The following is a 10,965-nucleotide window of genomic DNA, read 5'->3' on the forward strand; positions in this document are numbered from 1 at the left end:
ACAGATTGGAAAGGGTACGTAGAAACTTGCAACCCGCATCGAACATTTTCTAATGGAATGAGGGCCCAGTGGGGGCTGCTACGTGGGTGAGGTTCTGCCCCTCCTCCTCCCCTTCTATTATTTTAACCCTCCAAAAAAATCATAGATCATTATAAAACAAATTAGAGTATACTCAGCCTACAACCCTTGTGTGACTAAGGTTACTATGCCACATAAGCCATTTTGGAGTTGACCAGGAGCTAGTCATTGTATATTTTTTTTATATGGTTAAACTCTTTCTTTTCTTAGTGAAGGCTCGAAGGCCAATTAAGAGAAGTATATGAGGACTGAAGCAGCCATGTTTAGTCCCATATCATATGTGTGCATATAGTGGTCTTGGATAGATAATAAGTGATAAAGGTCTAAAATTATATCCTTCTAGCTAGTTTTTTTGGGCGAGGTTTTTACATAGTTTCAATATTTACAATTTGAAGGAAACATTCTATGCAAGATTATTGATGGTTGAGCATTTTTGCTAATAGGCATGAAAGCCATAGGTTCAATTAGGTATTTATAACAGGCTACAATGAGGTACGGCATGATAGGACACTTGCCAATTCCAATCAAAGTGGTGCTAGCGATTCATAACATTAGTGGATTTGACACGAGTGGCAACAATTTATTGAGATAACTTACTTAAACAAATTGAAAATCTGGAAATAAATTCTTGCTCAGTACTCTGAACATAAGGCCAAGATATTTATTGATAATAAGCTTTTGGGTAACTAAATGCTCCAACAAATGGGATGCGATATCACAAGGGATAAAGGATATAACAAAAATCACATTAACTAAATTTTCAAGTTCCACAGTTCAATCTTGTATGGCTGATCCAGAAGGATTGGACTGAATTTCTTGCTGGATACGTGGATAGTGCAGTCCATTTAAGTATGACTCATATCAACCCAACACTTTCCGGCCCGAATCCTATTGAAAGAATAAAAAAAAAAAATTCATTGTTCATTTTTATCTTTTTGCAAAACAGCAGGCCTACTAGCTGGAATTTAGGCTAGAACTTGGACAGACCCTTAGAAAATGCGGGTTGGATAGGCCAAGAGACTATGTTGCTACAAGATATTACCCGTAGGAATATCTAAACAAGCCCTTAACATCTTAATCATACAACTGATTTTATCTCTATTGGTTACTTCCAATTGTTCGCGCAGACAACTATCTATAAAGTCGGAGTAAGAATCCATATGAGCATTTGCTAGTCTATCACTTTTACATGATTCAAGTTCGAAAATGCACCCATATATGATTAATTGGGTACATAGCAGAAGTTAGATAGAAGCGTGTCAACAAAGTCTAATACATTGTCAAGAATAAAAATCACTGCAGAGGTGAGAGTGAGACATGTCAACCCAGGAAGACTCAGCAATTGGGGTAAATTTAGAAACCTTGTAGAAGATCGAACAGACATTGCTAGAAATGCAGCTATCTGGAGATTGGATTGCCGCTGGTCAAGGATTGAAAGAGTCTTCAAGTTAGAGTCCAGGTGATTGATAATAAAAATGTGCATTGTTTGACTCATTAGATTATTTATCCATTCATTCATTCATTCATTCATTTGCTCATATATCACATGAAACCGAAAGGCTATTCTAGTAGAATTTTTCTCTACTTGTCTATTGTAGGAGGACAGAGAAAATAGGTTTAATTTCCTATGGAAGTAAGATACATATCCCTAAAAACGTATCCCTGTGCATCAAATCAAGAGGTGAACTATATTTTATCATCTCAACATCTAAATTGAATTCGGATAAGAACATTGTCAGCAAATAGATGATGGCACAAAAGGAGAATGCCCATCCAAAAGGAAATGGAAGCACTTACAAATCAATGGAGGGCCAGGTGGATGATTGATGCAAGTTCCCAGTGGAAGTTACTCTTCAGAAATAAAATTGCAGGTCTATTTATGACATAAGAACTATAACATTTCTGAGCTGGACAATCAATTAGTCAGAGAGTGCCAAATTTCAACCAACTATAGCCTAACGGAGATGGAAAAAAAATATAGATAACAGGTTCAGCAGTGGTTTATGCTTGTGAATAGAGCAGTTTCAATTTAAACTTCCAAAATCTCACCATAAAAGACATCATGATGAGTACGACAGATGCAAGCAAGCCAAGTCCATAAGCAAAGCAGGCATTGACACAACTGAAGTTTCATTCATGCTTTTTATGTTCAGTCATCATCTAGTTAGAACAAACAAGAAGGCTTGAAACATAAAGACATAATTTTTCGAATGAAGTGAAATTTGACATCAATGTGTTTGGTCCTTTCATGCTACATCTGATTTTTTGGTCAAATGCATGGCACTCTGTCTGTCAAAATACATAATAGTGGGCATCTATTGCAAGCCAAGATCACCAACCAAACCCCTCAACCATAATGCCTCCTTCATTTCCTCCGTCGCTGCCATGCATTCTGCCTCGGTTGCAGATAAAGCAATTGCAGACTGCAAAATGGCTTCTAGCTAATGACACAATCCGAGATGAGTGTAAACATAACTAGTTGGAGATCTCCTTTTATCTAGATCATCAACGTAACCTGAATCTAAATATCTGACAACACTATTCACTGGTGTCACTACCTCTGTCTTAAATAAGGTGATATTAGAGCTTCTAAATGTTGAGGAAACAAGTAATCAGAAAAACTGGTAACAACAGAGATGAAAGATCACAAACAGCAGATAAAACAAAGTGGTAATGGAAAAGACTAGATCGAGTTATTGATAATTTCTGAATGGGTGCACTCTGTGGGGGAAAAGGAAAAGAAAATGAAAGAGAAGATAATTTGTGAATCAAGGAACCACTAAAGAATTCAGGCAGAAGCCATTCACATTGTTTGGTATAGAACGCAGAGAGCAACTAAATCCATTCGTCTAACATGAAACATTAATTGAATCATATAAGACATAACAACTAAAAGAATGTATTGAGCATATCTACATATCACAGTAAACAGATACTAGAAAAAAAAAAAAGAATGAAAATAACAAAAAATAAAAGAATCATACTAGAAAACTTTACAGAGAGCAAGAAGGTCAGAGACTGGTGTGGTAGAAACATGTATACACTTTACAATCCAAGCAATTGGCCATGAGATAGCTGCAATACCAGCGCAAATACCCCATTGTCCCCAGTCTAACCTTTCTGTATCGGCAAACCTTTTCAACAGCTCCACCATCATCACCTGCAGGATCAAGGTCACTGCAATGATCCCCAAGAAGAGTTGGTTCCTATGAATCCCCTCAAACACATTCTTCTTCTCCAGCTTCCTCGCATTGAATTCATTGAAGACTTGGCACAACACAAACGTATTAAAGATCATTGTGTTGTTGATCTTTTCACTTGCTCCAAATATGGACTTCCCTGCAAACTGGAACACCAGTAGAACTGCTATCTGAAAGAGAGCCTGTGCTGTAATGTTCCTCCACATGATGTTGCTGATTAGTGGCTCGGTTCGTCCTACAGGTGGCTTTTGCATCAATTCCTTTGTTGGTCTATCAGTAGCTAATGCCAGAGCTCCCATGGTATCCATGATCAAGTTCACCCACAAGAGCTGAACGGTAGTCAATGGAACTTCACCAGAAGCGACCGCCGACACGAAGTTTATGACCAGTGCTGCAATGTTCACTGTGAGCTGAAACTGAAGAAATTTCTGAATGTTTGTGTAGACACACCTTCCCCATCTCATGACGGTGACGACGGTGTCGAAGTTGTCATCCATTATTATGATGTCCGAGCTCTCCTTGGCCACCTCTGTGCCCTGGATGCCCATGGAGAGCCCAACATCAGCTTCCTTGAGTGCTGGTGCATCATTTGTCCCATCTCCAGTGACTGCAACAACATGGCCCTTCTGCTTCAAGGACTGCACCATCAGCAGCTTATCGAATGGAGATGACCTTGCCATCACTCGGATTCTATCCACCATTTCCAATCTCTTCTCTATCGAATAGTTTCGGAACTCTTCCCCTTCGATCACCAGTCCATCCAAGTCATCATCTCTGAGTATTCCGCATTCGGCGGCGATCGCTCTGGCTGTGAAGACATTGTCACCTGTTATCATCTTGACGGCGGCTCCAGCACTTCGACAAGCTTGAATTGCCGATCTCGCTTTGGGCCGGCATGGATCTTTCAGGCCAACCAATCCCAGCAAAGTTAGCCTCTCATCATCAAGCTTTCGAACATCCTCTGCTTCAGACTCCTTGCAGGCAAAGGCAATGCATCTAAGGCTACAAGCTGCCATGTCCTTGATAATGAGATCAAACATCCTTCTCTTCTCAGCATCCATTTCTCGAATCATGCCATTTGTCTCAATGTAGTTCGAGCACCGAGCAAGAATCATTTCTGCAGCTCCTTTCCAATGTGCGATCGTCGCCGCCCTTCCGTTCTCCTTCACCAGAACTCCACTTCGCTTCTTCTCCGAATTGAAGGCCTCGACATGGACAATGTCGCAGCTTCTTTTCAACTCCTCGACATCCATCCCAAGCTCAAGTGCCCAAGAAAGAAGCGCTTTCTCTGTTGGGCTGCCGGTGATCTCTGGCTCTGAAACGGAATTAGGCCTGTAAACACTACCGGTAGTGTTCAACCCAACTCCTTGGTGGATGAAGCGGAGAATTCTTCCATCAATGGAAGCGGCGCCGCCCCTCTCGACCCTTTCTTCGCCAACCCAAAACGTGGTGACCATCATCTGATTCAATGTCAACGTCCCTGTTTTGTCGGTGCAGATGGTCGTCACCGAGCCCATCGTCTCGCACGCTGAGAGCCTCCGCACCAATGCATGATCCTTCATCATCCTCTTCATGGAGAAGGCCAAAGTCAGAGTCACCGCCAGGGGAAGGCCTTCGGGGATGGCGACGACGATGATGGTGACCGCCTGCTGGAATATCTCCACTATGGCGCTGATCACGCCGTCGGCCGTCACCTTTCTCCTGTCGAACTTTGGCCGGCCGTTCTCATCTGTGGTGCTTCCGGTGAAGTAGCGGATCATCAGGACTGCGAAGACTAAGACGGCGACCGCAATTCCGATCTTCCCGATGCTCGACGTGAGCTTTTGGAGCCGCTCCTGGAGCGGTGTCGGCTCGGTGGTCTCGCGGGTGATGGTGCTCATCATCTCTCCCCATGTAGTGTCCATGCCGACGGCGGTGACGAGCATTCGAGCGTAACCATCCACCACTTTGACGCCGGAGGTGAGGAAGGGGTTCTTTTGGGCGTCGACGTCGATGGGGTGGCATTCGCCGGTCATGCTGGATTCGTCGACTTGCAAAGAGTGGCCTTCGAGGAAGAGGCCATCAGCGGGGACTTGGTCGCCGATCTTGAGGAAGACGATGTCCCCCACGACAATGTCGAAGATGGACACGTCCTGCCGCCGGCCATCTCTGATGACATTGGCGTGGATGTTGCTACACTCGCCGGCGAGCTTGTCGAAGCGCTTCATCTGGCGGAAGTTGCTGATGGAGGAGACGACGGCGACCAAGAAGATGGCAAGGAAAATGCTGGCGCCATCGTACCTGTTTGAAATAATCATGTACATGAGAAACACCTTTCTTTCTTTCTTTCTTTTTTAATGGAGGGCTGGAGATCGCCAAACTTCAATCTTAAAATAATATCATGCTTGCGTGAGAAAATTTCTTTCAATTATAAATTAAAATCATGCTGGCTTTTTTAAAATAAAATCATGCTTGCACTATTATGATGCAACATTTCTAAACTAAAAAAAAATGTAGGTGAATGGATAAAGTCTTAAGACGTGCAACTCACTATTTTATATATATATATATATATATATATAATTTTAGAGAACCCATTAAGCTGTTGAGCCATTTTGGCCGAAAAAATCGAGCCTATCGGGTTGGATCTGGGACCAGATTTATAAAGTCAGGTCAGATCTGGACAAAATTTTAAGTCCGACAGTCGGGTCGGACCGGATCTGGGCATAGCCATCAGGCCTAATTTCTGCTTTAGAGCTCGGTCCAAGTTTTGATTAGCTCTAGCCAAGCCCCAGCTAGTGGGGAACAAAGCTGTGAATCTATTAATTTGTCTAACAGCCTGGATGTCACAAAATAATTGTTTGGGCTCTTAGTGGCCGGACATGGGGATATTAAAGGCATCCAGCTTAATAACCCCATGGAAAGGATAGATCTTTTCAACTCTGTAACTAGCTACTTGTCTTTTGCAGTTGTTCTAATGACCTAGTATTAATTCCCTTGGTGGTCAAACCTTTTCTAATTACTGCAGTATGAATTCCAGCTTCTTTTTTAGGATCAAGAGGTGGTTTGTCTACCAGAAAACATGACTACCAGAAAACATGAGAGAAATAAAATTAGAAAAGAAAAGAAAATGCATGCATCCAACTGATGCTTAAATTAATCCAAACCCGAAACACAAATATTGAAAACATCAAATTCAAAATATTATAAATTTCCAAAACTTACCAGCCATCTTTAATGCCATGCTCTTTGATTCCAAATCCAAGAGAGACAACAGCGCAAGCAATAAGGATGAGGAGGAAGAAATCATTAAGCGCTTCATACACAAACCAAAAGAACCCCTTAGGCTTGGGCTTCGGATATGTATTCGAACCAAACACCTCCTGTCTCCGGCGAAGATCACCAATGCCGCCGGCGATCCCGGCCTCTGCATGACAAGCCAACCTGCCAGCCAGCATGCTGACTCCGCCGAGCCGGTGCAAGTCATCAAGCTTCTTCTCCTTGACGACGGTCGACAGGACCTCGGCATCGACGTCAAAGACCGGAGTTTCGCTTTGGTGATCGGCGCCGTCGATGTCGAGGAGGACGTAGGATGGGCTGCGGAGGACGGCGCTGAGCTTTTTCTTCGCAAGGGTGCAGATGGTGCGGCACGAGTAGATGACAGTCATCGCCACGCGCCATCTCTTGTGAGGCAAGGTGATGCGGCGGCCTGGGGCGAGGAAGCAAGCAGCAAAGTCCATGAACGGGAGAAAAGAAGTCGATTGAAGGATTGGCTCCCTACGATGCGTATAGATATATATATATATACAGCAACAATGAGTCGGAATACGAAATTTCTATGAAGATCCAGTTGGTTGCAAACTTAATGACCAAGAGTACTCAACGCGTTGAGAAGGAAACGAGGAAGGTCCATTAGTTGGCGGCTACGAAGCTAAGTCGGCGAAGGAATTGAGAAATTTGGGGGGGGGGGGGGGGGGGGGGGGAGCAGCTGAAAAATAGAAGAAAGGAGAGAAAAGGATCGGATTCGAGATAAAGATGGAAGGTCGGTGCCGATTTTAAAGAATTGCAGGGAGAAAGCATTTATCGTTGGTATACATCTCTTTTAATGAAAGTGATGGGAAAGCCATCTTTGTATAAGAATTTAAGAAAAAATACAAAAAGAAAAAGAAAAAATAAAGAAATATAAAAATATTTGGTGGGAACTGTGAAGCGCGTCCATATGGCGGTCGTGGGTGAGGCTGGCGGTGGAGGAATCTTCTTGTTTCCACTGCGGCCGCGGGAGGAGGTGGGATCGCAGGCCAGCAAGTCAGACAGCAGGCGGCCGTCGTGGGGAAGCACAGCTCACAATACAAAGTTTGCAACGTCCATATTTATATAATAATAATAATAATAATAATAATAATAATAATAATAATAATAATAATAATAATAATAAATATTTAATTTTCTCCAGCATTAGTCAATCTGAGCTTGAATTCAATCATGATTTGAATTTTTTAACTATTATAAAAAAATAAAAAATTAAGAGATAGCAATGCTTTACCCATTTAATAACTTTATTCAACTTACTGTAGGTCGAGTTAACTTATCTATTTAATAAAATGATTAGATTCAAGTATAAATTTTTGACCCGTTTAATGAACAAATCGAATTTGGATCGAAGATCTATCTTCTATCCCATCCGATCGGATTGTCACCCCTCTTAATTGTTTCTCTTTTACTTCTCATTGAAGTTTCTCATACGGTGAGGTTGAAACCAACCAATTGCTTAATTAAAGTTATAGTTTTAATAGGTTATTAAATAAATACACTTGATTTTATTCTATTAGTTATTTTTTCAAAATCTGCCATTCTAAAATAATTAAAAATAATAATAAGTTCCGTATTTTTTTAAATATTAAATAACCTATTTATAATTTTACATAAATTATTAATTTACAACTATTTTTTCATTTATGCTGCAATGAAAAAGTAATGTAGATTATAAATTCATGTAATTCAAAAAAACAGTATTTAAAATAATGTAGAACAACATTATGCCTCAATGCCAACTTTTGCTCCGTCGTTATAATTGCAGCAAAGATGCCTAAACCAGGGAGTCTGACCAGTCAAAAAGCCAGGTAATCAACATTGATGTGACAGCTTTCGTACGCATTGGATGAAAAATTCTGCGTCGATCGTGAGCGAGAAGCCTTGGTTTCCGTCGCAACAAACACGGCGACGGGCCGCGGGGATGTCAATCCCTGTCACGAATACGGAGTTGACGCTATCCGCTACGGTCCAACTTCCCAAATATTCGGTGAGGGGGCCCAATAGTGCGCGACAGGGTTGTATCTTTCACGTTCCTTCACGTGAATCCACCGTCGGATCGCAAAATGATTGCTTCCAGATCCGTGCAGGCATAATGAAGGATGATTTGGAGTGCTTTGAGATCTGCACGGAGCGCCATCCGACCGGCAACATCTCCAAAGAACATCAATCAACCCGAACTCATGACCGCAACGTCTTCTATCAGATCCCAACTCCCGAGCCATCGTTTTTTTTTTTTTTTTTTTTTTTGCTAAAGCGGGCGATTCATACATAGCGGATACGAATACATCCTATAGAGTCAGAATACAAAAGGTCCCGAAGTGCTCCGGGCATATCTTTCTCCCCAGCCCATAGGGTACCTCCCGAGTGGCACGCTACATACGATGCCACCCAGTCGGCCACCCCATTAGCCTCCCGATACACATGCATAGCCTGTAATGTAACCCCCTCCCTCGCCATCATCCAAATGTCACGAAGTAAGGGATGGGCACCACCATGGCAGCTCGGACCCCTGCGGATCTAGCTGACCACCGTAGCTGAGTCACCCTCGAGCAGGATCGAGCTCGCGTGGAGCACCCGCCGCGCATAAGACAGACCCATCCAGGCCGCGTGCAGCTCCGCCCCTGGAACCGAAGTATCAAAAATCTGACAGCCTCCAGCTGCCATCGCATCAGCGCCGGGGCCCCTGACAATAAATCCGGCCCCTCCCCTCCTGCCACCGTCCAAGACAGAGCCATCGAAATTAACCTTGAGGAAACTCGGGGGTGGGGGCTCCCAGGTAAAGAATACCCGATGCGGAGCTGCCGAAGCAATGTGGGAGCCCCAGGTGTCCCGAGCTATCAAAGGTCTATGAGCAGACTCTACATAGATAATCTCATCAGCTTGGGCACAGGCCCGCTCCATCACAAAACGCTGGGATAGCCGCCGCTCCCCAAACACCCGGGCGTTCCTGGCCAGCCATATCTGATATGCTGTACAAGACGCCCTAATGGCTAATCTCCGCATGTGAGGATCACCAGCCCAATGTCGAACTATCTCCAGGAAAATAACCCTACTGCTCCAGGCGTCCCCCTGGATCTCAGTCAACCTCCATACACCTCTCGCCCTCTCGCAGTGGAATAGTACATGATCTACTGACTCGGCCACCCCGCAAACCAGACATAAGGGGGACAGGCTCATACCACGTCTACTCAAGACTGAGCATGTCGGCAACCGCTCCCAAGCCACCTTCCAGAGGAAGAGGGCAACCCTCTGGTGTAGTCCGAACCTCCACACCCAACCACAGTCTAGGCCCGACTGTAACCCCAGCTGAAGAACCCGGGAAACCTCACCAATCCCAGCACTGGCTCGACAGGTAGTGCTCCAAACTCTGACATCTGGACCTGCAGATCCCGGAAGGGGGATCGCCCTTACCCGCTCCACAAGATGCTCCCCAAATAGCTGGCCCAGCCTATCGCCATCCCACTCTGCCTCCCCCGGCCTGAGCAGGTCAGAGACCCGAAGTCCTGCCCCTGCCTCAACACTGATCGTCGTCGGCCATAGACTCAGAGGAAGTGCATCCACCCATGGGTCCTCCAACACATCGATGCTCTGTCCGTCACCGATCCGCCACCTCGAATGCGCCAGAGCCATAGGCACATACCTCTCAATCTCTCGCCACATAAAAAATCTCCTCCGAGGAGCTATCACCAGCCCCTCAGGTCCCGAGCCATCGTCGGCAAGAGCATTCAAACCTTTTGCCGCAAACTAAGCTCACGGTCAACGATTCACACTTCCTACACTTGAGGGAGGGTGGGGGGCGGGGGGGGGGGGGGGGGTGATAGGCTAGATTTGATGATGGTTTTTTTTTTTTTTAAAGAAGAACTATGAATAAATTTGAAGGGGAATAAGATATTATATCATAATATTATTTGGTTAGTCGGATAAGTGAGGAAGTTATTATATCATAATATTATTTGGTTGGAGAAAGAAGTTGAGGGAGCAATTGATGATTTTTTACTGCGTGGACAAACTTTTCCCTTTGTCAATACAGAAAATTTAGCTAAATATGGTTGTTTCAAGAATCTCAATAGCTTTTTTGTCCCTCATTTTTTTTTTATCTTGGTACATCTGCAACTCATACATAACAAGTGTGAGTATTGCCCAGAAAGTCAAAAAGTAACATTGACGGCAAAAAAGACGGGACAGAAGTCTGATCTATCCAGATGATTTATCTTTCCTTCTTGGACCCCTCTTGTACCAAGTCTTATGTTCATTACATCACCACTGCCTCATCCGCCCATTCGGATAATTCGGACGTACACATGAAAGAGATATGCCACAAATATAAAATTAAAAAATTATTTTTATAATATAGCTAATATTATATATACAAATAACATTATGAATACAAATAATG

General features: G+C 43.6%; 2 protein-coding genes across 2 annotated transcripts; both read right to left on the reverse strand.

Annotated features, from left to right (window-relative positions):
• Positions 1–2,907: 2,907 nt before the first annotated feature.
• Positions 2,908–7,193, reverse strand: LOC103720196 (calcium-transporting ATPase 7, plasma membrane-type-like). Its single transcript, XM_008809798.4, has 2 exons — positions 6,483–7,193; positions 2,908–5,558 (listed from the first exon to the last, which is right to left on the reverse strand). The coding sequence occupies exons 1-2, from the start codon at positions 6,995–6,997 to the stop codon at positions 3,062–3,064; spliced, it is 3,012 nt and encodes a 1,003-aa protein (XP_008808020.1). The 5' UTR covers positions 6,998–7,193; the 3' UTR covers positions 2,908–3,061.
• Positions 7,194–9,086: 1,893 nt separating this feature from the next.
• On the reverse strand, positions 9,087–10,199 carry LOC120111710. The gene has a single exon (XM_039129569.1). The coding sequence runs from the start codon at positions 10,197–10,199 to the stop codon at positions 9,087–9,089; it is 1,113 nt and encodes a 370-aa protein (XP_038985497.1).
• Between the last annotated feature and the right edge of the window lie 766 nt (positions 10,200–10,965).

Source organism: Phoenix dactylifera, chromosome 8 (genome assembly GCF_009389715.1).
Source record: "Phoenix dactylifera cultivar Barhee BC4 chromosome 8, palm_55x_up_171113_PBpolish2nd_filt_p, whole genome shotgun sequence".
NCBI lineage: Eukaryota > Viridiplantae > Streptophyta > Magnoliopsida > Arecales > Arecaceae > Phoenix > Phoenix dactylifera.